This window comes from Solanum verrucosum, unplaced genomic scaffold (assembly GCF_900185275.1).
Source record: "Solanum verrucosum unplaced genomic scaffold, falcon-dt-bn FXZP01000261.1, whole genome shotgun sequence".
Classification (NCBI taxonomy): Eukaryota; Viridiplantae; Streptophyta; class Magnoliopsida; order Solanales; family Solanaceae; genus Solanum; species Solanum verrucosum.
In genome coordinates, this window is record NW_026019969.1 from 14,063,788 (window position 1) to 14,084,117 (window position 20,330).

Here is a 20,330-nt window from a genome sequence, read left to right on the forward strand (position 1 = left end):
GAAGTAACATGAAATTTTTTTGTTCTCATACATCAATTTCATTCTAATAGTAAATAGAATTTGTAGAAGGTGTTATCCAAGCATAATCTTTCATGGTTGAGAATTTATTCTTTGCTACTTATATAACTTTTTGAAGTTCAAGTACCTTCAAAGTACACATTTCAAATTTATTTGGTCATATATATATTCTTTGGTGAGAGATTGTAAGAATTTGTTTGGCTATAAACTATTTTTTTTTTTAAAAAAGATTTCATAATACTATTGATTATATATATCAAAATGAATTTTAATTTGTTTGAAGATGAGTTTTCAAACTTGAAAAACTTACAAAAAATTTAACTTATCAGTTATCATAATGAAATTTTAACTTAAAAAAAATATTACTCATATTTTAAAGATATTGGACCATTTTCCGTATATTATAAGTTACTCCTTTTTTCCTTTTTTTTTTCAGCGAACGAAGGAAATTTATTTCATGGTATGTCGTGTACACATCCCATTGGTTACTGGCCTCCGTTTTCTTCAACTGTAAATGTAAAATAGTCTTCGGGTAAACCGGATCCGGTTTAATATTTCACCCTTATAAGTTATAATCCTCTTCACTGAACTTGTACGTCCGAAGGGAGATCGAGAGATCTGTAATTCGATTCGCTGCTACCCAATATAAATATATTCAATCACTTTGTGTTCTTCATTCACCGAACCGATCCCACCTTTTTCCGATTACTATCCGATCCGACTCGGTTACACTTCTATTTATCTGTATCCTTACAGATCTCAGCTGTCGTCTCAGAAATGGCTCAGCCTTTGGTGAAGAAGGACGACGATCGCGATGACGAAAGTACGTTTTTTATTTGAATTTTAGCACAAGCTTTTGTTTCATTCCTCATGTTAATTTGTCGGTGGTTTTGCATTTAATTGATTGGATTGTTGCTTTCGCTTGTGATTTTCGATTGAGGCTGAGTACAGATCTGCATTGTGGATTAGATTCTTCGTTGATTGTTTTTGTGTTCAAGTGAATCTGGACGATAGTGAGTCTGATTACAGTGGAATACTTGTGAAACAGCTTTTGTTACTTGCTATTTTTTCTCATTTCCTTCTGACAGCTATTCTCAATGCTGCAAATACGTAATTCAGTGATAAATATCTATACGGTATATTTAAATTTTAGGATCCAAAAGAGGTGCGGTATGTGTGTGCTTGAATGATGTTGGGGGAGTTAGTTTGCTCAGATTATACTGTGTAGTTTTACACTGTAGAATAGTCGTTTTCTGCTCAGATCTATCTAAAGTAGGATTTAATATGTGTTTGAGTGATGAATTGACATTTTCATGTTGGATTTCTATGACAATACAGTGGACTATTCCCCGTTTATGGGGATTGAGAAGGGTGCTGTTCTTCAGGAAGCTAGGGTTTTCAATGATCCTCAATTGGATGCAAGAAGATGCTCTCAGGTATGGTGTTCTATTTTTTTGAAATAAAAAATGCTGTGCAAAAGTAAATTAACTCTCATTCTGTTTTGGTGGCATGTCATGCTGGTTAGACTAATTTGTTCGTCTTGCCTTTATTTTCCGGTTCTTCAGGTCATTACAAAGCTTTTGTATCTTCTGAATCAGGGCGAGGCGTTTACAAAGGTTAGCTCTAGAGCTATTAGTTTTGGCAGTAAAACATGTATTCCTTTATTTTTTTGGCACGACTGTACAATGACATTTTACAAATTAAATGCCCCAAACTGTGGAATCAACCATGAATGCTTGTGTTAGGGTAGGCTGCCTACACCACATGAAATCCTGCATGAACGCAGTGTGCTTCGTACACCAGGCTGCCATTTAAATGCCCCAAACCACCATTTAAAGAGTATAGAGAAACGTTGAAGAAATAGAGAGATGTGTGACGTTGGCTATCATAATAATGCAACTGTATTTTATGAGAAAATGTATAAAGGTTCTGAATTTTCATTTGCGGGGATAATACTTGATTGTGAGTAACTCCTCCATATGCGTATTCTGTTGTTCTTGCACGATGAAGGTTATTTTTTTTTCATGAATTCTACTTCACTTTGCACCTCAGAAAACAATTTTTTTATCCGGATTTTTGTGTCCCTACATAGAATTGGTATTAGCTGATCATGTCTTGTTATCTGGAGGTTATATCACATGTGTTTTACCTAGTCAAAAAATAAAATAAGGAAGTGGATAATATCACATGCTATTGCATGTCTGCTTGAAGTGAAGGATAATTTTCAATAATGCATTACGTATAGTGTGTCAGTATGATATGTTTTTTCATGTTAATGATTAATGATCTCGGAAGCATCTCAATGCTGCTATTCAGACACTAGTCTGATATGGTCGTGAATTATTTTCACATTATGCAATGATCAGCAGTTACAATTTTGGAATTTATGTATCTGGCTAGTCATATGGGAAAATTGCGTACATCTTTAAACTAAAGTTGATTAGCCAAATTGATCAAACGTAGTCAAACAACAGACCAATATGTGCAATGGATCAAAGAGAATTTCCCTTCCTTGAAGTGTTTCTCCTTTCTTTACTTCATCTCGGTGCCCCAATTTAGAACCATACCATTTCTTTGCTCTACAATGTTTCCTTTTTAATATCCCTGGTGCCATTTGCTAGTGTTGTAAATTCTTGTTTTAGCCCACATAGATTTTCTGTCACGTCCATGATATGGATCTTTGAAAAGAGGCTCTTCTTATTGCCATTTTGAATTTGCAAACTGAAGCAAACTAAATATTTCTGTCTTTTCTATAATTGAGAATTCTTAGTCCTTCCCCCTTAGGACATAAAGGGGAAGTAGCGAGATTACAACCTCCTTCGTGGGAAATCCACGTAAGCAGTCGCTCCATCTTATCTCTTTATGTCACTTTGATGACATTCTCTCTCTCTCTCTCTTCCTGTGAGACTGCCACTTAAGTTGTTTTAATTTGTAGGTTGAGGCTACAGAAGTATTCTTTTCTGTCACAAAACTCTTTCAGTCAAAGGATATTGGTCTCAGGAGAATGGTGTATCTGATAATTAAAGAGCTTTCTCCCTCCGCAGACGAGGTTAGATACCTAATTTCTTCTTTTTTTCTTTTAAGGTTACACTCCTCCTATGAATGAAATTGACATGTGGTTTCATTGCCTCCAAAAGGTTATCATTGTTACGAGCTCTCTTATGAAAGACATGAATAGCAGAACTGATATGTATCGGGCAAATGCTATTCGTGTCCTTTGTAGAATCACGGATGGGACACTTCTCACTCAAATAGAGAGATACTTGAAACAAGCCATTGTTGACAAAAACCCTGTTGTTGCAAGTGCTGCCCTTGTGAGTGGAATCCATTTGCTTCAGGTAAGGTTTCAAGAACCCTTTTTCATTTTTTGCTCGGTTGGTGGAATCTTCCTAACTCTCCTTGGCCTATGTTTCTTTTCACAGACAAACCCAGAAATCGTGAAAAGATGGAGCAATGAGGTACAAGAAGCTGTTCAATCAAGGGCAGCTCTTGTACAGTTCCATGCACTGGCCCTGTTGCACCAGGTATGTTATTTGTTATATAAAATTTTGCTTTGAATTTTTATTCATGTCATGAAATTTTTGTTTGTTAACACAATCATATTGAGTAAAACCTCATAATTAAAGTGTTGATGCCCCCAAGGGTTGGTTCAAGTGGCAAAGGTTGGGGGACTTGTGACTTAGGTCACGGGTTCAAGCCCCATGTCATGCAAACTAAGCTTGATATTTAAGTGGAGAAGGGTAGAGGAGCGGACCCATTATCCCTGAATTTCGAAAGTCGCCCTTGGTCTTGAGGGTTTACCCTGGATAGATTTCATGGTCATAAAAAAATTAAGTATGGAAGTTGAGGGTAAGTTTTAGACTCATATAGAACTTTTATTATTGTTATTATTAGCATTATCTTGATATATTTTTAACGTAATTTTCAGTTATATTTTATTTATTATGATGATGACATGATATAAGATTAAATAAAGAAATGAAAATTCATATAGCTGACCCCAGCTTGTTTGGGACTGAGGCGTAGTTGTTGTATACTGTATTGAAGTAGTACTAGTCCTCATATATCTGTAGTTGGTCCATGTTCTTAAATATTAAAATATCTTGTGGGTTCCCTTTCATACAGTGGTCAGGTTTAAACATGCTTTTGATCTCTGGTTTCCTACCACCTTCTAAAGTGTTGCATTTTTCCATATTCTACTATTCATTAAAATCACAGCAGTACTAATTCTTTCATTTTTTTGGGGGTTCTTATAATGTTTTGAAGATTAAGTGGTAATAGATCATATGGAAGGTTATGTTTTCCTGGGTCTTTACATGTGCAAGGTTCACACTCTTGATATGATTTTCTTTCTGCTTTTGCAGATTCGGCAAAATGACCGTTTAGCTGTTAGCAAGCTAGTTACCAGTTTGACAAAAGGGAGTGTCCGCTCGCCTCTAGCTCAATGCCTTTTGATTCGCTATACTAGTCAGGTGCCTTCTTTTCCCCCTCATTTCCCGTCAGTTTTAGTATTAATCTAATTATTTGATTGGGCTTTTGCCTACTGGAAAGAAATCCCAATCCTGGATTATTTATGGTGTGTTGGAATGATAAATTTTCAGGTTATAAGAGAATCTGGCATTAGTCAAACAGGAGATCGGCCATTCTATGACTATTTAGAGAGTTGCCTTCGTCACAAAGCGGAAATGGTTATTTTTGAAGCAGCTAGGGCAATCACAGAGCTTAACGGTGTGACTACTCGAGAATTAACTCCTGCTATTACTGTCCTACAGCTCTTTTTAAGCTCTTCTAAGCCAGTTCTTAGGTTTGCTGCTGTCCGCACTTTGAACAAGGTGATTCATCTGTGCATTCATTGGTCTACTACTTCTATTATGAATGATTAATTTGGTAACTGTGATTTAATTATTTAGTCGAATGATGCACACTAACCAATGCTTCCACATCAGGATAACCCTATCTCTGTTTTGTAAACACATATTTGAATTTAATTCTCTATGATATTGATTTTTATGCCACTAAAAGAAGTGTACTGGTTGGTTACAATACTACCTTCTTAAACTTTGTAACTGAAGAAGCTTAATTTGCAATTTTTGAACCATGTATAGGTGGCAATGACACATCCTATGGCTGTGACTAATTGCAACATTGATATGGAGAGTCTGATTTCTGATCAAAATAGGAGCATTGCAACTCTGGCTATCACAACTCTACTCAAGACTGGGAATGAATCTAGCATTGATCGTCTAATGAAGCAGATCACTAACTTCATGTCTGACATTGCTGATGAGTTTAAGATAGTGGTGGTGGAAGCCATTAGATCATTGTGTTTGAAGTTCCCCCTTAAGTACAGATCATTGTGAGTAATCATGGACTTCTCTTAGAAACCTGGATATCAGTATATAATATATGTATGCAAAGCTTAACATGCAAAAAAAAAGGGGAGGGGGGAGGGGGATACATCTTTTTTTGTTACTTTTTAACAGTCACTTGACATGGATTTTGTGTGTGTGTGTGTGTTTTTAACAACAATAGGATGAATTTCTTGAGCAATATTTTGAGGGAAGAAGGTGGATTTGAGTACAAGAAGGCTATTGTTGATTCGATTGTAATCCTGATTAGAGATATCCCAGATGCTAAAGAAGGTGGATTGCTTCACCTATGTGAATTCATTGAGGACTGTGAATTTACATATCTTTCTACTCAGGTTAATTTCCTCTTTTCTTGCTAATCCTGGTTTTCTTGTCTATCTACATTATTTCATTGTAATTTTTGTTTTCATTAGGTTTCTGTGATGTTGTATTTGTTTATTTCTCACCTCGATCTATCCATAGATACTACACTTTCTTGGAAATGAAGGACCTAAGACCTCTGACCCCAGTAAGTACATCCGATACATATATAATCGGGTGATACTTGAAAATGCAACGGTTCGGGCCAGTGCAGTGAGCACCTTAGCAAAGTTTGGTGCCTTGGTTGATTCATTAAAGGTAGAATTGTTCTGGTTTCAGTTTGTGTCATGACTGAATGCTGCATTTTGACTTTAAAACTGTTTCTTTAATATGCTGCAGCCTCGCATATTTGTGCTGTTGAAACGTTGTCTGTTTGACAGTGATGATGAGGTTAGTCTTTAGATTTCATGCCTTCGGTTATTTTTATTCTTTATTACTTTGTTAATGTTTGCTTTATCCTTTTCCTTTCATGTTAATCAGGAGAACCATTCATTGATTTGTGAAATTTAGGGCCCTGTATATATGACTATGAGCAATCATGTGCTTACTTAAGTATTGTTGTTTCCACTCCAAAAAAAAAAAGAGGAAGGAAAATAAATAGCCAAAGATTCCATATTTATTCCATATTTCCTTGATTAACTTCATGGTGTTGAGATTTGCAGAACTCGTTGGCATTTACTCATAAGAATTCCCTTTACAAACCGAAAATGGTTGAGCCTTTCAGTTTGTCTTCTTTTTTCCCTCCCCCATATCTTGTTGTCATTCGGTCATTCCTATGTAAACTAGAAAGAAAGTATTCCTTGTCTTAACTGTTTAACTATGTTTTAAATTCCTTTATGGCTAGTAACTTGGATTTCGCTTCTGTTGCATGTACTTGTTTTTAGCAACCTACATATGTGAGAGATCATCTGAAACGAATAGTTCTCTATTGTCTTTGCTGATTGTGATATGTGTTTTTGTTTGTTTATAATATTTTTCAGTTAGCTCCTCTGTCTGTGATTGCGATATATGTTTCTACTTGTGTCATATTCTTTTTTCAGTTTACAAGTGTTGCAATCTTTTGGCAGGTCCGTGACCGTGCTACACTTTACTTGAATACCCTTGGTGGTGATGGTGCAGTTGTTGAAACTGATGAAGAGGTGAAAGAATTCCTTTTTGGTTCACTCGATGTCCCTTTAACCAATCTGGAAACCAGTTTGAAGAACTATGTATGTAGCTTCTCTCTATTATGATCTCTAGTTCTTTTTGCATTTGTTATCTCATGTTTTTCTATAATGGTGGCAGGAGCCCTCGGAGGAGGCATTTGATATTCATTCTGTACCTAAGGAAGTCAAATCTCAACCCTTGGCAGAGAAGAAAGCACCTGGTAAAAAGCCAACTGGTTTGTCTGCTCCACCGGTGGCCCCCACTTCCACTGTTGATGCGTATGAAAGATTACTGTCCTCTATTCCAGAATTTGCCAGTTACGGGAAGCTTTTCAAGGTTCGTTGATCAATATTCATAATCATTTATTTTCTAGGGAAAAGGGCCTGATATACCCCTCAACTTTGACATTTGGAGTTGATATGCCCCTCGTTATGAAAGTGGCTCATATATACCCTTACCGTTATACAAACGGCTCACATGTATCCCTACCATTACAAAATGAGCTCACACATACCCTACATTTAACGGAAGTGAAAAATTTAGTTTTAAATTTATATTTTTGACTTTTAATTTTTTTAAAAATCATTTAGGGGTATATATGATTCTTCTAGCAAAGTTCATGGTATATTTTAATCTTTTTCATACATAAATTATTTTTTGACTTCTTTGATTATCATTATTAGAGTTTCTTATTCTTTTTTTTCTTCTTTCATTCCTTGGTGTAAAGAAAAAAAAATTTAAAACTATTTTTTTGTGGCTATATTATAATTTAAAACTATTTCTTTTGGCTATATTATAATTTAAAACTATTTCTTTTGGCTATATTGTAATTTAGTTTTTGTATTTGAAGAAAAAAATTGGGTCGTCTATAATAAATTTTACTAGAATATTAGTGAAACATAAATAAATTTGACCATCAAAATAATAAATCTAAATTAGTCATTGAATAAAAAAAAAGTAAAAAAATATGTTTGAGGAGGATTAAATATACCCATATGGGATTATATTTTTTTAAAAATAAATAATTAAAAAATTAAACTAAAATTAATTTTTTTTCACTTCCGTTAGAGGAAAAGGGTATATATGAGCCATTTGTATACAAGTAGGGGTATATATTAACCACTTTTATAATGAGGGGTATATCAGCTTTAAATGGCAAAGTTGAGGGGGTATATCAGACCCTTTTCCCTATTTTCTAAGGTGATTTGTTTTGTACTTGTTTAAGCTAATATTTTTTTTCCATGTATGACCAGTCATCTGCGCCAGTGGAGCTAACAGAAGCTGAAACAGAATATGCAGTTAATGTTGTCAAGCACATTTTTGACAGTCATATCGTGTTCCAGTACAACTGCACCAACACTATTCCTGAACAATTGCTGGAGAATGTATTGAACTTTTCTTTGGAGGAGTTTCTTGCATTTTAATTTGACCTGATCATCATTTTGAAGTGTTATTTGCCTGCTGCAGGTCAGTGTTATAGTAGATGCTTCTGAAGCTGAGGAATTTTCTGAAGTAGCATCCAAACCTCTCAAGTCCCTTCCATACGATACCCCAGGGCAGACATTTGTGGCTTTTGAGAGACCGGAAGGAGTCCCTGCTGTTGGGAAATTCTCAAACACGTTAAGGTTCATCGTTAAAGAGGTATAATTCTCCTGAATTATTTTGTGAACAGATCTGGATGGAGTCATGACTTGAGAGATGACCATGTTTAGCTTTTTTTCCTTTTCCTGTCTGGTAGTTTAGCTTTTCTGGTAGTCATGTAACTTGTATGTATTGAAAAATCTTCTCTATAGTCTATGAATAGAGACTTATATCTGATATTTTAGTTTGGATATGGATTTTTGAGCTGTGAATTGTGATCACTTGTTAACAACTATGCAAGCCATGTAAGTTGTGTGGAGCATCTTGACTAAGGTGTCTTCTTTCCATAATAATAGCTGCATCATTAGCTCAGCCTGTTCAAAATAATAGCTGCATCATTAGCTCTGCCTGTTCAAAATAATAGCTGCATCATTAGCTCAGCCTGTTCAAAATAATAGCTGCATCATTAAGCTCAGCCTGTTCAAAATAATAGCTGCATCAGAAAAAACTTGTGTTATTTTCTTGGACCCTTTTCTCCTAAAGTATATAATTCAGATAGAGTATTGAACTCTAGACCCAACCAAACTAACAACAGAAGGAGTGAGTGACTTTTTAGCAATCCTTCCCAGCCCAACCTCCAAAAGGATAAAAAAATAGAACTGCTGATTTTTTTCTTTCTGTCTGTAGTATTCAACGGTTCTGATTATTAAATGTAGCTCCGTGTATCTTGCCAAATTGTTTCTAAGATATCTTTCCTATGCAATGTGATGATATGCTATGCTAATTTTTGGTGATACACTAGGTGGATCCATCTACTGGTGAAGCTGAAGATGATGGTGTCGAAGACGAGTACCAGCTAGAAGATCTTGAGGTTGTTTCAGCAGATTATATGCTAAAAGTAGGAGTGTCCAACTTTAGGAATGCCTGGGAGAGTTTGGGAGCAGATTGTGAAAAGATAGATGAATATGGTCTCGGGCCAATGGAAGGCCTAACTGAAGCTGTAAATGCAGTTATCAGCCTTCTTGGCATGCAACCTTGCGAGGTTTGTCTTTCATTCATTGTTCTAATCAACTCAAAACACTCTGCTAGAACTCTTTTAAAGCAAGGGCATACTTTACAGATTTGGCTAGAACACAATTCATATTTGGGTCGAACCTTTTCTGAGCAACTATGCGTATTTCTCTTTATGTGGTATCCTAAACTGTTCTATTATGATGTTTCTCCAGGGTACTGAGGTAGTCCCAAGCAATTCAAGATCACACACATGTTTATTATCTGGTTTATACATTGGCAATGTAAAGGTTCTAGTTCGGTTGTCATTTGGAGTCGGTGGGCCAAAGGAGGTTGCAATGAAACTGGCTGTTAGGTCTGAAGATATATCTGTCAGCGATGCAATTCACGAAATTGTTGCAAGTGGCTAGTTTTGTAGATGAGTTCAGATCAATACACTTGTAATAGAAAGTGGATTTATTTTAAATTTTTTTACCAAGTAAATTTGGTCAGTTCAGAACTGCGAGGTACTCTTCAATGAGTCAGTCGGCTGGGGTAATTCAAACACTAAATTTGACTTTCTTGTTGCTCTTTTTTTTTTTTTTTGGTTCGAAGGAAAGAGTTGATAGTTCTAGTCCGTATATTTTGCATTATATTGTCAAAGTGTTACCTGATGTACTTGGTTCGAGATACAAAGTTGGCACCATGCTTGTTGTATTCATTCTAAATTTTGCTATTTTGATGGTTCATTCTTTGTGTGATTGGAAGTTTGTCTGAATCACCGTCCTTTGACCCTCTTCTCACACCTTTAATTGTGCAAGGAAGGGGTCAGGACCGGAAAATGAATAAACTACCAAATAAGACCGATTAATTTAAAGACGATGCATTATATTTGTGACAACCTGATGAAATATATTTACATAAAATTAATCTTTCACCACTAGACAACTGCGTCACTTTCAAAAAAATACAGATACAACGTTATATATAAGACATGAAGCAGAATAAAGAAAATCATTTCCATTTAGCATAAAATCTTTGGTCACTCCACAGCAACATTCTTTTCAAGGGAATTGCAACATTTCTTTCCTTGAGATGCAAATGTCTAGGAACAATCCGGTTTCTAAGGCTGAAAGCAAAGTACTGAGGGAACAGTTTCAGTTCCTCAATATCCCTCTTCATACCCTCAACCAAATACTCATACTTTGGCCACAAGTTGTGTTCAATGCTATAACCAAATATAGCAGGAAATCTAGCACAAAACTTGGCTGATTCTTCATAAGAAAACCCAATTCCCTGCAAAAATGTAACTTTTTCTTGCAATTTATCCACTCGAGTATTCAGTAGATGAGCATTTAAGTTTGTTGGCAAGTTCAAATTTCCAATGTCTAATTCTTTAAGATAAAGCAGTGTTGGTCTCAAACAGAATTGGACATTGGATTCAAGAATTTGAGGGCATCGAAGAATTAAACCTTGAGTTTCTTCTGGGGTTGCAGCTAAATCAAACTTGAAGAAATCAAATACAGATTCAACACTAAATTCAGGAGTAAATACATGGTCACAAACAAGAGCAATTCTGGATATATCAGCCTGGGAGAAGCCTTCGGAATTGAGGAAGTTCACCGTGGATAAAATTTGGGAAAGAGCTTCTGGGGATGGGTTTGTTTTATAGGTTTTGGTACCAGGCTTGATAATTCCAAGAGATTTTAGATAATGGAGATTTTCGCGGTGAGAAGTATGAAATCTGAGGAAAGGAGGATTTGGAGATGAAGAAAATGGGATATTTGTGGCAGAGATGAAGAAGCAGTTTTTGTAGTTGGGATAGAAGAGCAAAGAAACATAGCTTCTTTTAGCCACATTTATCTACATTGTCTATTTGTCATGTGGCTCCACATATTTATATGTCATCGTTTGTTATGACAATATACTTCTTCCCTCCCAAATTGACAGTTTTTCTTATTAAAATAACGCCTTCTAACGTATTAGTCAAAATTCTCTTTTTTCTCTTCCCAAACCCACAGTGTTCAGGAAAGCTTGTGTGTACTTTAACTATTTTTGCAGACAACGTACTACATCCCACCAACACATGTAATGGATAACTCTGATCTCTATTTATCAATGCTTGACTGGAAAATTACCTAACATTTTTGCCTCTATGAAAATTAAATCATTAACTACGTCACACCTTAAAAGTGCCAAAATGCACTAAGTTTTACCTGTAAAAGGAAAGGAACAATTTTACCCTTGTGCCATTACAAACAAGCTAACAATATTACCAGCACATAAATTTGCATATACAGAGAATTCTCAAATATGATAGAAAGCCTGAAAACAATGAACATCTTTACAAAAAGAAAAAAAAAATCTTGTTAATGGAAACAATGAAACTGGAGGAGAACAAATAGGAACGTTGAGGAAAAGAAAAAAGTTCATGCCTGGGCTGTTCTGTCAACTGAGAATTTCAATATCACAATTTTTTTTTGATGCTGGCAAAAGTAAAGCTTGTTTTCATTCTTCAAGATTTTTTTTAAAAAGAATTTTAATTACATAAGCAGCTGAAACCATCAGACAATTTTGACAACAAACAGGTTATTCTTTACAACTGGTGTTGGTCTAGTAATATATGTCAGATTCATGTGGAAACGATTTGGTTTATCTGACTGAAATATTAACTAGAATTAAAGAGATCTACAGGTTATGAAGATGCCAAAACAAAACGCGAACCCACAGGCTGGCCATGAAAGAAAATGAGAATGAAGAGGGACTTGAGATAAATAACAGAATGAGGTGTTTCATAACTCAGATCACACTTCTGTGTCCTCCAAAAGCCCAAATCTGCCAAAGAAGAAAAGAAATTAAGATCTTGTTTTAATGGTAGAATACATAGGAAGCTGAACTGTGAAGAGTCGGATAAATCTATTGCGGAGAAAACAAAAGAGAGAGATAGATGAGTATCCCTTGTTTTTTCCTTTTTATTGAAACAGAAAATATCAATTGTGCGGTAATTGATTGTAATTCTTTTCTTTCAAGTAATTATTCGATATTCAAGGCTAACCGCTATGCAGGCTAGTCCAAAACACAAAACTGAGGCCCCAAAAATGAGAAGTGGAATAGGGTTATTTATTTGTGGATTCGGCTCTTCTTCATTTCTTCATGTTCTCACTTGGATGGGGGATAGACGTCTCATTTTAAATTTATGGTTTAGATTATATGCTGAATTGAACTTTTGTCAATGTGTTCGATGATGAGGATATCATGAGCTTAAACAAAGAAGTGGGGATTCATATAACAGGCTAGTAGTTGTTGTAAGCAAGACTTTAACCATGATGGATAGTAGATATTCCATATATATTTTTTCTTCAAAAAAAATTGCCAATCTCAATGCATATCTCACCCATAAATATATTAAAACTTCTATCCTTTTTCTCAACTCTGGTTTTCTAAATTTCTAACCTCCAAACTCTAAGCCTTATATTGCCTATATATTTCATATATTGAAAATTTTCTAGTATCACTAATTAAGGGCCTTGAATTTGCTAAAATTCAAATTCGTTCGATTGGTTCAATATTTAACATATACCTTGTGTTTTCAACGAAGAAGTGAATACAAATTCAGTATTCAGAATATTATTACACTAGCTATTGACCATGTATATATAAACAGAAACAAGAAAACCTCAAAGCAAATACATTTTGTGAGTATAAAATACAGTAAAAGCTTAAAACATGGGGTAGGAATTCAGTTGGTATGAAGTGGCAATAACAGAAGTAAATATATTCTGTGAAAATAACCTATGTTAGGACATGAATTTAGCTAAAGAGAGGAAAGTTCAGAAATCAGATATGAAAATATTTATTACTCTAACCATGGTTAGGACCTTGTTTTAATTAATCAATCTCAATCATGTATTTAAAAAATATGATATGTGTTTCCCATCCAAGTAAGAACTTGGGAAATGTAGGAGCTACCATCCATTATTTGTGTAAGTTCTTTCCTCATGCACATAAACTCTGTAATCAATGGTTCTAAACTTATTAGATTTCTTCATCTCATTAGAATTTGGTTTGATGCTTGAAAATCATAATGTAGTTTCTTGTTCATTAGGAAAAGAAAACCACTGTAAAGCTTACCTTCAGGTTTGTATCCCAACTTCCTGTACATAAGGCACTTCCGTCAGCTGACAGTCCCAGACAACTTATTCGCCCTTCATGAGAGTTTTGAACTGATCCTAAGTTTAGGACCACCTATTGATTCAAAGCATAAAGGCAAGAAATTAGGCTGATGTCAGATAAGAACAAAGACATCATAAATATGTACAAACAATCAAAATGAAAATGCAATCTAGAAAGGAAAATGGTAGTAGTAAATTTAAATGTTACCTACTAAAAAAGAAGAGATTGAGTATGCTTGGATCAAGAATTGTCTCAAAATGTTTGCAAACTAGATAATGTTTAGAATTATAGAAGAATGTTTTGGAGAAATGAGTTAAAAAGCAAGATGCAACTTTGTTGTACCTTTGCTAATAGGGTGTCCCACACGTAACAATCACCATTAGAGTACCCGACAAAGAGAAGACGGCCTGAGATAGAAAATGCCATGGAAGTCACATGAGGGATGTCACCGTCACCATGCGGTTGGTTGTATACTTGCAGCTGGTGTCCAGTCCTAATGTCAAATAATCTGCAGCTGCCATCATCTGAACCAGTTCCAAATCTATTACCGTCAGGGAAGAACTTTACAGTATTAACATCACTCTCGTGTCCATGAAATGTTTGTTGAGCTCGACTAGCAACTCGGGTGTCCCACAGTCGAGCAGTTGTGTCACAGGACCCAGACACAAACAGTTTGGGGTTAGATGAACTAATTGAGACACTGGATAAAAATGGAAAAGAAATAAGATTGCTTCCCAATATACAAGCAGAAGATACGTTAAACATACTGCAAAGTTTAAGGACAAAGAGAGTATAATTGCATAGCCCATTGACCACAACTTACCTTAATACATCTGCAGTGTGCCCAGATTGAAACTCACCTCCAAACACAGAAGTTCTTAGGCCAGTAGTTATATCCCAAAGTACACATGTTTGATCACCAGAACTAGTTATTAGGTGAGTATCCTCATCCGGAACATACTGACACGAAGACACATACCCCTTATGCCCACTAAGCATTCTCGATACTGGATGGATCCCATCCTTATCGATTGGTGAATTTAAGTTGAAGATAGAGCAGGCACTGTCAAGGCCGCCACAAGCAACAGACTGTCCACTAGGAGAGAAGGCACAGGTCATAACCCAAGCACATGGAAGCTTAATTGCATGGGTTTTCTGGCTTGTGAGAGCATTCCACACTATTAATCTACCATCTTGGGATGCACTGACTATACGATTTTTTTCAGGAGTCCAGTCCAGTGAATAGACCTGCAAAATATTTTTTAAAAGTTTGGTAATACAACTTCACAGTTACAAAGTAATACCCCTATATTATGATCTCCAACACACATCAACTAAGTTGCCATGGATTATAATGCATATGATGCTTCCTTATTTACTTGCAATGGTCTCTCCATCAATACATCAACAAAGTTTTTAGAGGATATTATCCGCACATAAAGAAGCAAAAGTAAAGAGCAAGTATGATTACTAAAGTATTCTCACTCCATTTAGTGAGTACTGGTACTTGGTGTTATGCAGTTGTGGTAGTTCATGAGTATGATGCTTCCTTAATTACTTGCTTTAGTCTCTCCACCGGTGGATTGTCATTTTTGATCTTTCACATTGTAATAGCCAAGTCTTATAGCTGCCTTCAGAAAAGCCAAGTAGTTTCCGTAACAGCTTCCAGCAGTGAAATTAAAAGAGCTCGCTTCAGTGCTTAAAGTGTGAACCAAGATGAGGCAAGACGTGGGGTACGGCACTTTATGGCCTGAAGCAAGGCTAGAAAAGAAAAGTGTGCGCCTCAGCAAGAATGCCAGAGGCGTGAAGCATCCTTAAGCGAAAAAAGCGAGATTTTTGGAAAATTTCACTGAAATAAGGGTTAATTCAAGGTCTAGTTTTAAAACCATTGCAACAGAGACTTACACATCTTCTTCCTGCTGCTGATACTCGAATTTGCTGCTCTTTTCTCCTCCAATTCTAGTGTTGCAATGTAAGTTCTTATCTTCTTCTCTTCGCCCCTTACTCTTTTCTTATTTCTTCTCCTCTCCTCTTTGATTTTTCATGAAACCCTAGACGAAAATGTTGTACTCTTCCTCTCCAATTTTCTCTTCTACTCTACTCCTTTTTGGAATTCTAGATTCAAAAGCCTTCTATACTTCTTAAACTACGTGTCAAGTCAAAACTCGACAAAAAAATTGAAACGGAGGGAGTATAATGTATCATTCAGGTTGAAAAAAATAGATTACAATCAACTGTGTTAGACCCTTGTCAAGGACTAACTAACCAAATCTGCTCTTGTTGTTTTGATCTTCTTCTACTGCTCTGTGCCTCCACTTTTACCTTGTAGTTTATTATTTCTAAGAATTTTTTTGTCACCATGTTATGTTTTGACTTCGAGAAAACAAAATTCAATTGACACCTTGTCAAGTAACTATACTCACAATGTACTAGGTTTTGTCACTTCCAATCATAGAATGGTTGTTGATTTTACTTCAAGAACCAATTACCTCGTGCACCCAGCAATTATTCATCTACTGAAGGGGAATGTGAAAAGGCAGTAAAGCAGACTAAAGAAAGAAAAGAGGCGACAATTAATCCTCATATAACAACCACAACATTGAAGAATAGAGTGGTTTAAACATAAACTTGCTCAGCCCTAACACTAAATTCATGCACAGTTCAAAAAATGTTTGTGCTGGCTTCGTACATGTTAGGGGGTCCTACGATAGCAGTAAGACTTTCAAAATGTACTCCCTTTACTGCATCATTAACAGTTAAACGTGCTAACAGGACCAGACCAAAAAGACAAAAATCCACGGTCTCAAATTCTCATCCTGAGCTCATTATGACGGTGTTTGATTGACTGCACAGCTCAAGATGTTAATCTAGCTTGTTTATTACATTAATACACAGAAAATATTAATTGAAAAAGTTAGTTTCATAAACAAAAAATCACATTAAGATTCAAGAATTCTTTTTAAATGTTCATCAAGATTCAAGAATTAGAATATAATTAAACGAATTTGAGTTAATTTTCATCAAGATTCAAGAATTAGAATATAATTAAAATTTAAGTCGTGAAAGTAATGGATCAAACAAACAATTCGTATGTCCCAGATAAAAAGGATAGGTGTTATATACATATAAATTGTAAGAAAGAAAGCATGAATTTCGTTGAATAAATTTGAATCTAAAATTCACAAAACTGGAGAAAGTATCTTACCTTTCCAGTGTGTCCTTGCAGGATCCTACAACAAACTAGATCTGTTGGGCCGAACGTTACCGGAGTTTTACCTTGCGTTTTTGCATACCCAGAAACTGCAAAAAAGAAAACCAAAAAAAAATTTAAAAAAAATCAAGATCTCTGAGTAATTACGGAAACAGCTTCAAATAAGAAAGAAGTAGAAAGAACTAACCATCTGTGTCGAGTAATTGGAGACGCTTCTGCTTAAGTTTTTCACGGAGATCATTTACAGTCTGTGTAGCGGCCATGTGCCGCTCTTTCAGCTCCGCAACTGACATTTCTTTAAGGAAATTGAAACATGATTTTCACAAAATCGCAAGATTTTTTTTTGCTTTTGAATTAGGGTTTCTGAAGAAGAAAGAAAAAGAGAAAGAGAAAGAGTCTGGCTGAGACAGCGGCGAGTCACGGAAGTTGGTGGTGGTGTGAGGGTGGTTTCAGCCTTTTACAGAGAGTTGTTTGCCTGATAGCCGCCGGGCCCACCGTGTGCATGACGTGTGCTAGTGGGGTCCACAATGACTTCATTCCTCTTTGGGCTTCCGGCCCAAAACAGAGCTACGAGTACTACTTATGTGTTAATTTGTCGACCCATGGCCCATGGGAAAAATTTTGGTTTCCGTCCTATTGTGCCAATTTTTCGTGTTTTAGACATGTGTAAGGATTTTATTTTTTATTTTTGGAGTTCATTAATTTAGATGTGTACCGCCTAGATTTCATTTAGGGAAAATCATTTTTATTAAGAATTTCTCGTATTCATAATTTGAATTCAAATTTCTAATTAAAATAAAAATAAATATAGCTTCATACGCACCACCACAACATATGGTGGTGTGTAAGGTTTCCCTTTTATCTTTGAGCAAAAGTAAATTCAAATGTCATATGTTTTGACTAGTTAGCATATCACATGTTTATGATTTGCATAAGTTTCTGACATCACAGAATAGTTTTAACTTTTATCATTAAATAGAGTGTTAATAACTTTTTAATTTTAATATATTTTAACGTGAAAAAAATATTTTATTTGGAAGCATTCAACTTTTTTAGCTTCACAATAATCGCTTTAGTCGACATAAGGCTTGAGTCAACTTGTCTAGGACATTAACCGCTTGTCTCTAGATAAATTTTTATCTACTCGTTAGTGATCGTACTATTTCTCTATGTTAAACATGGAAAGTAAATTTATTAGTACTTACTTTTAATTTGTTGAATGAATGCATATGAGATTGTGTCCACGAAGTATGAGGTGTTCTAGTGAAGTCCATAACGACTTCAATAACATCAATTATAAGTTTTCTTTTGCATTTTCTATCAAAATAAACTTATAGTAAGTCATTAATCTAGGGAAAAAATTTCATTACTTGTCTCACTATTGATACGTATGAAAAAAATCTCAAAAAAAGTGATTTCTCAAATCTTATCTTCAAGTATAATTTATAAAATGTTCTACCTTTAGAATAATTAGCTTTTCACATAATTTAATTTACGGTAGGTAACAATTTCTATTTTCACCATTAAATAGACTATCAATCATTTCATACCTAAATATTCGAAGTCAAATATATTTTAAAGTATAGAAGGGGCTTTGTCCTACAATATTTGATTTTTTTAAAACTATTACTTTTGTGACCTTAGATTGAGTCACCTTGTTTACACTTTTAACATTGATTGCTTCTCCCCAAGTAAATCCAGTTCCATCCCCAACCATTAATTATTGTGTGATTTCTGTGTTAAACACGGCAAGTGAATTTATTACCCTAGATTTGATGAATGGATGCAAATTTATTCGTTTTATAATATGGTGGTTTGTGAGATATGGCAACTACAAAAATTCATGTCTGATACCTTTATTAACTATATTAGAAGAGTGAGTATCAATATGGTATCAACAATTAGGGATATTTTTGTAATACTCTTTTATGCTACGTGTCATTTCTATTGTTCTCAATAACCTGCATCAGCTATCCTTTTGCCTCTCTATCACTACTGTGTCTATCTTCTCCACCGCACAACACAATACAAGCCATAGAAGACCACTCACAATTCCAACATTCTTAATACTTTCCTTTTAATCTAAGAACTCAAATCTACTTGGAGCTATATACGAAAAATTGAGTTTTTTTTTAAATCAGATTTTAGGCCGAGGTTTAATTTGAGTTTCACTCAACGATTTTGGCATAGTGAAGAAAAGCAGATATCCAAGTTAGAAGAAATGCTTTATTTGTGTGAATTTGGATGTTTAATGTTCTTGCAATTGAGTCTGTTGTCATATTTGCTTTAATTTTGTTTCAATTGTTGTTGAAAGTTATAGAATTGCAGATTTATTTTCTCAATATAATTTATTAGATCTTCTGAGACTTTCGATAGTTTATACTAATTATATACTAACTGATGATTAACATGAGTCTCACTTTATTCTTGCTTTCATTTCTATTTATAATTTTTCTAGTTGTTAACACTTTGTTCTCATAGTGTCTTATTAAGTCAAATGAACATGCATTGTTTCGAAATTTTGCTTCAATAAAGAAAAAAAAGGGGCTAGAAATAAACTGAACTCTGGATTTAACCTTCGATTTATTTTCATTTCTTACAATTGCTTTATTTATGCCTCTAACCAAGGTAGGAGTATTATTATATTTTCTCTTTGTTCTTACAGAGTTTTAAGCTAATTCATTTCATTTTGACTCTTTGATCATTTGAGGGTGTGGAAAAATTTTGTTGGAATTTTGGGATTATGAACATTTATTTTAAAATGTTCCTTTTTACTTGAACCATTTGAACATTATTATCAACTAACAAGGAATGCACTTGCTTTCATGGTTAATAGGTAATCTTCATGTCAGTTATATCTTATAACTAAAGAGATTTTTGTCCTTATGTTTTATGAATGTGATTTTCATGGCTATGTGATAATTGAATAATTTGATTCCAATTAAGAAAAAGCGAGTAATTTGCTGAACTTTAATGACAATTTAGAAATCTATTTGTCGTTGGTACAAATGCTGATTGAGCTTGAGCTTATTAAAGTTGTAGCATCAAATATGTAGTAGTGGTGGAAATATTTGGGAAAATCTACTTGCAATTATATTCGAACTTGTTGGTTTCACTAAAAGTTTATTCAAAGATATTTTCCCAACCATTTACACAACTATATGCACTCAAGGCTATTACGTACTATATTTTGTTGCAAATAGGTAAATGCCAAATGTTGAGGAGACATTTGGATGGATGAAATTGTGTGAGGCCATTTTTGGGTGGACAGGCACGTCTACAAGATTTTGACTTCATCATCTAATGAAGTTTGTACAACTTAGGGAGTATAGATGTTTAATGAGAATCTCTGTTTAATTAAGTTCCTTTTCAATGTTCCTTTACGAAATTTACATTATAGTTTGATTATGTCTGATTGCAAACTTAATCATGATCCGTAAATTTATAATTTTGATCCAAACATGTAAAAAGTACTCCAAATC

General features: G+C 34.8%; 3 protein-coding genes across 3 annotated transcripts; 1 reads left to right on the top strand and 2 right to left on the bottom strand.

Moving 5' to 3' along the window:
• The first annotated feature begins 584 nt into the window (after window positions 1-584).
• Window positions 585-10,225, top strand: LOC125816630 (coatomer subunit gamma). The gene is made up of 18 exons (XM_049496247.1): window positions 585-841; window positions 1,357-1,454; window positions 1,584-1,634; window positions 2,954-3,067; window positions 3,156-3,356; window positions 3,441-3,542; window positions 4,383-4,490; window positions 4,620-4,850; window positions 5,124-5,374; window positions 5,551-5,722; window positions 5,850-6,005; window positions 6,087-6,137; window positions 6,815-6,955; window positions 7,032-7,229; window positions 8,147-8,278; window positions 8,361-8,534; window positions 9,277-9,516; window positions 9,701-10,225. Exons 1-18 carry the CDS (start codon window positions 796-798, stop codon window positions 9,893-9,895), a joined length of 2,661 nt encoding a protein of 886 aa, XP_049352204.1. The 5' UTR covers window positions 585-795; the 3' UTR covers window positions 9,896-10,225.
• A 246-nt stretch (window positions 10,226-10,471) lies between these two features.
• Window positions 10,472-11,374, bottom strand: LOC125816677 (transcription termination factor MTEF1, chloroplastic). Its single transcript, XM_049496303.1, is given in 2 exon segments — window positions 10,472-11,278; window positions 11,281-11,374. Coding segments are annotated over 2 exon segments (879 nt in total). The 5' UTR covers window positions 11,360-11,374; the 3' UTR covers window positions 10,472-10,478.
• A 662-nt stretch (window positions 11,375-12,036) lies between these two features.
• On the bottom strand, window positions 12,037-17,288 carry LOC125816670 (guanine nucleotide-binding protein subunit beta). Its single transcript, XM_049496292.1, has 6 exons — window positions 17,036-17,288; window positions 16,843-16,937; window positions 14,461-14,885; window positions 13,980-14,337; window positions 13,596-13,709; window positions 12,037-12,299 (listed from the first exon to the last, which is right to left on the bottom strand). Exons 1-6 carry the CDS (start codon window positions 17,139-17,141, stop codon window positions 12,264-12,266), a joined length of 1,134 nt encoding a protein of 377 aa, XP_049352249.1. The 5' UTR covers window positions 17,142-17,288; the 3' UTR covers window positions 12,037-12,263.
• Window positions 17,289-20,330: the final 3,042 nt, after the last annotated feature.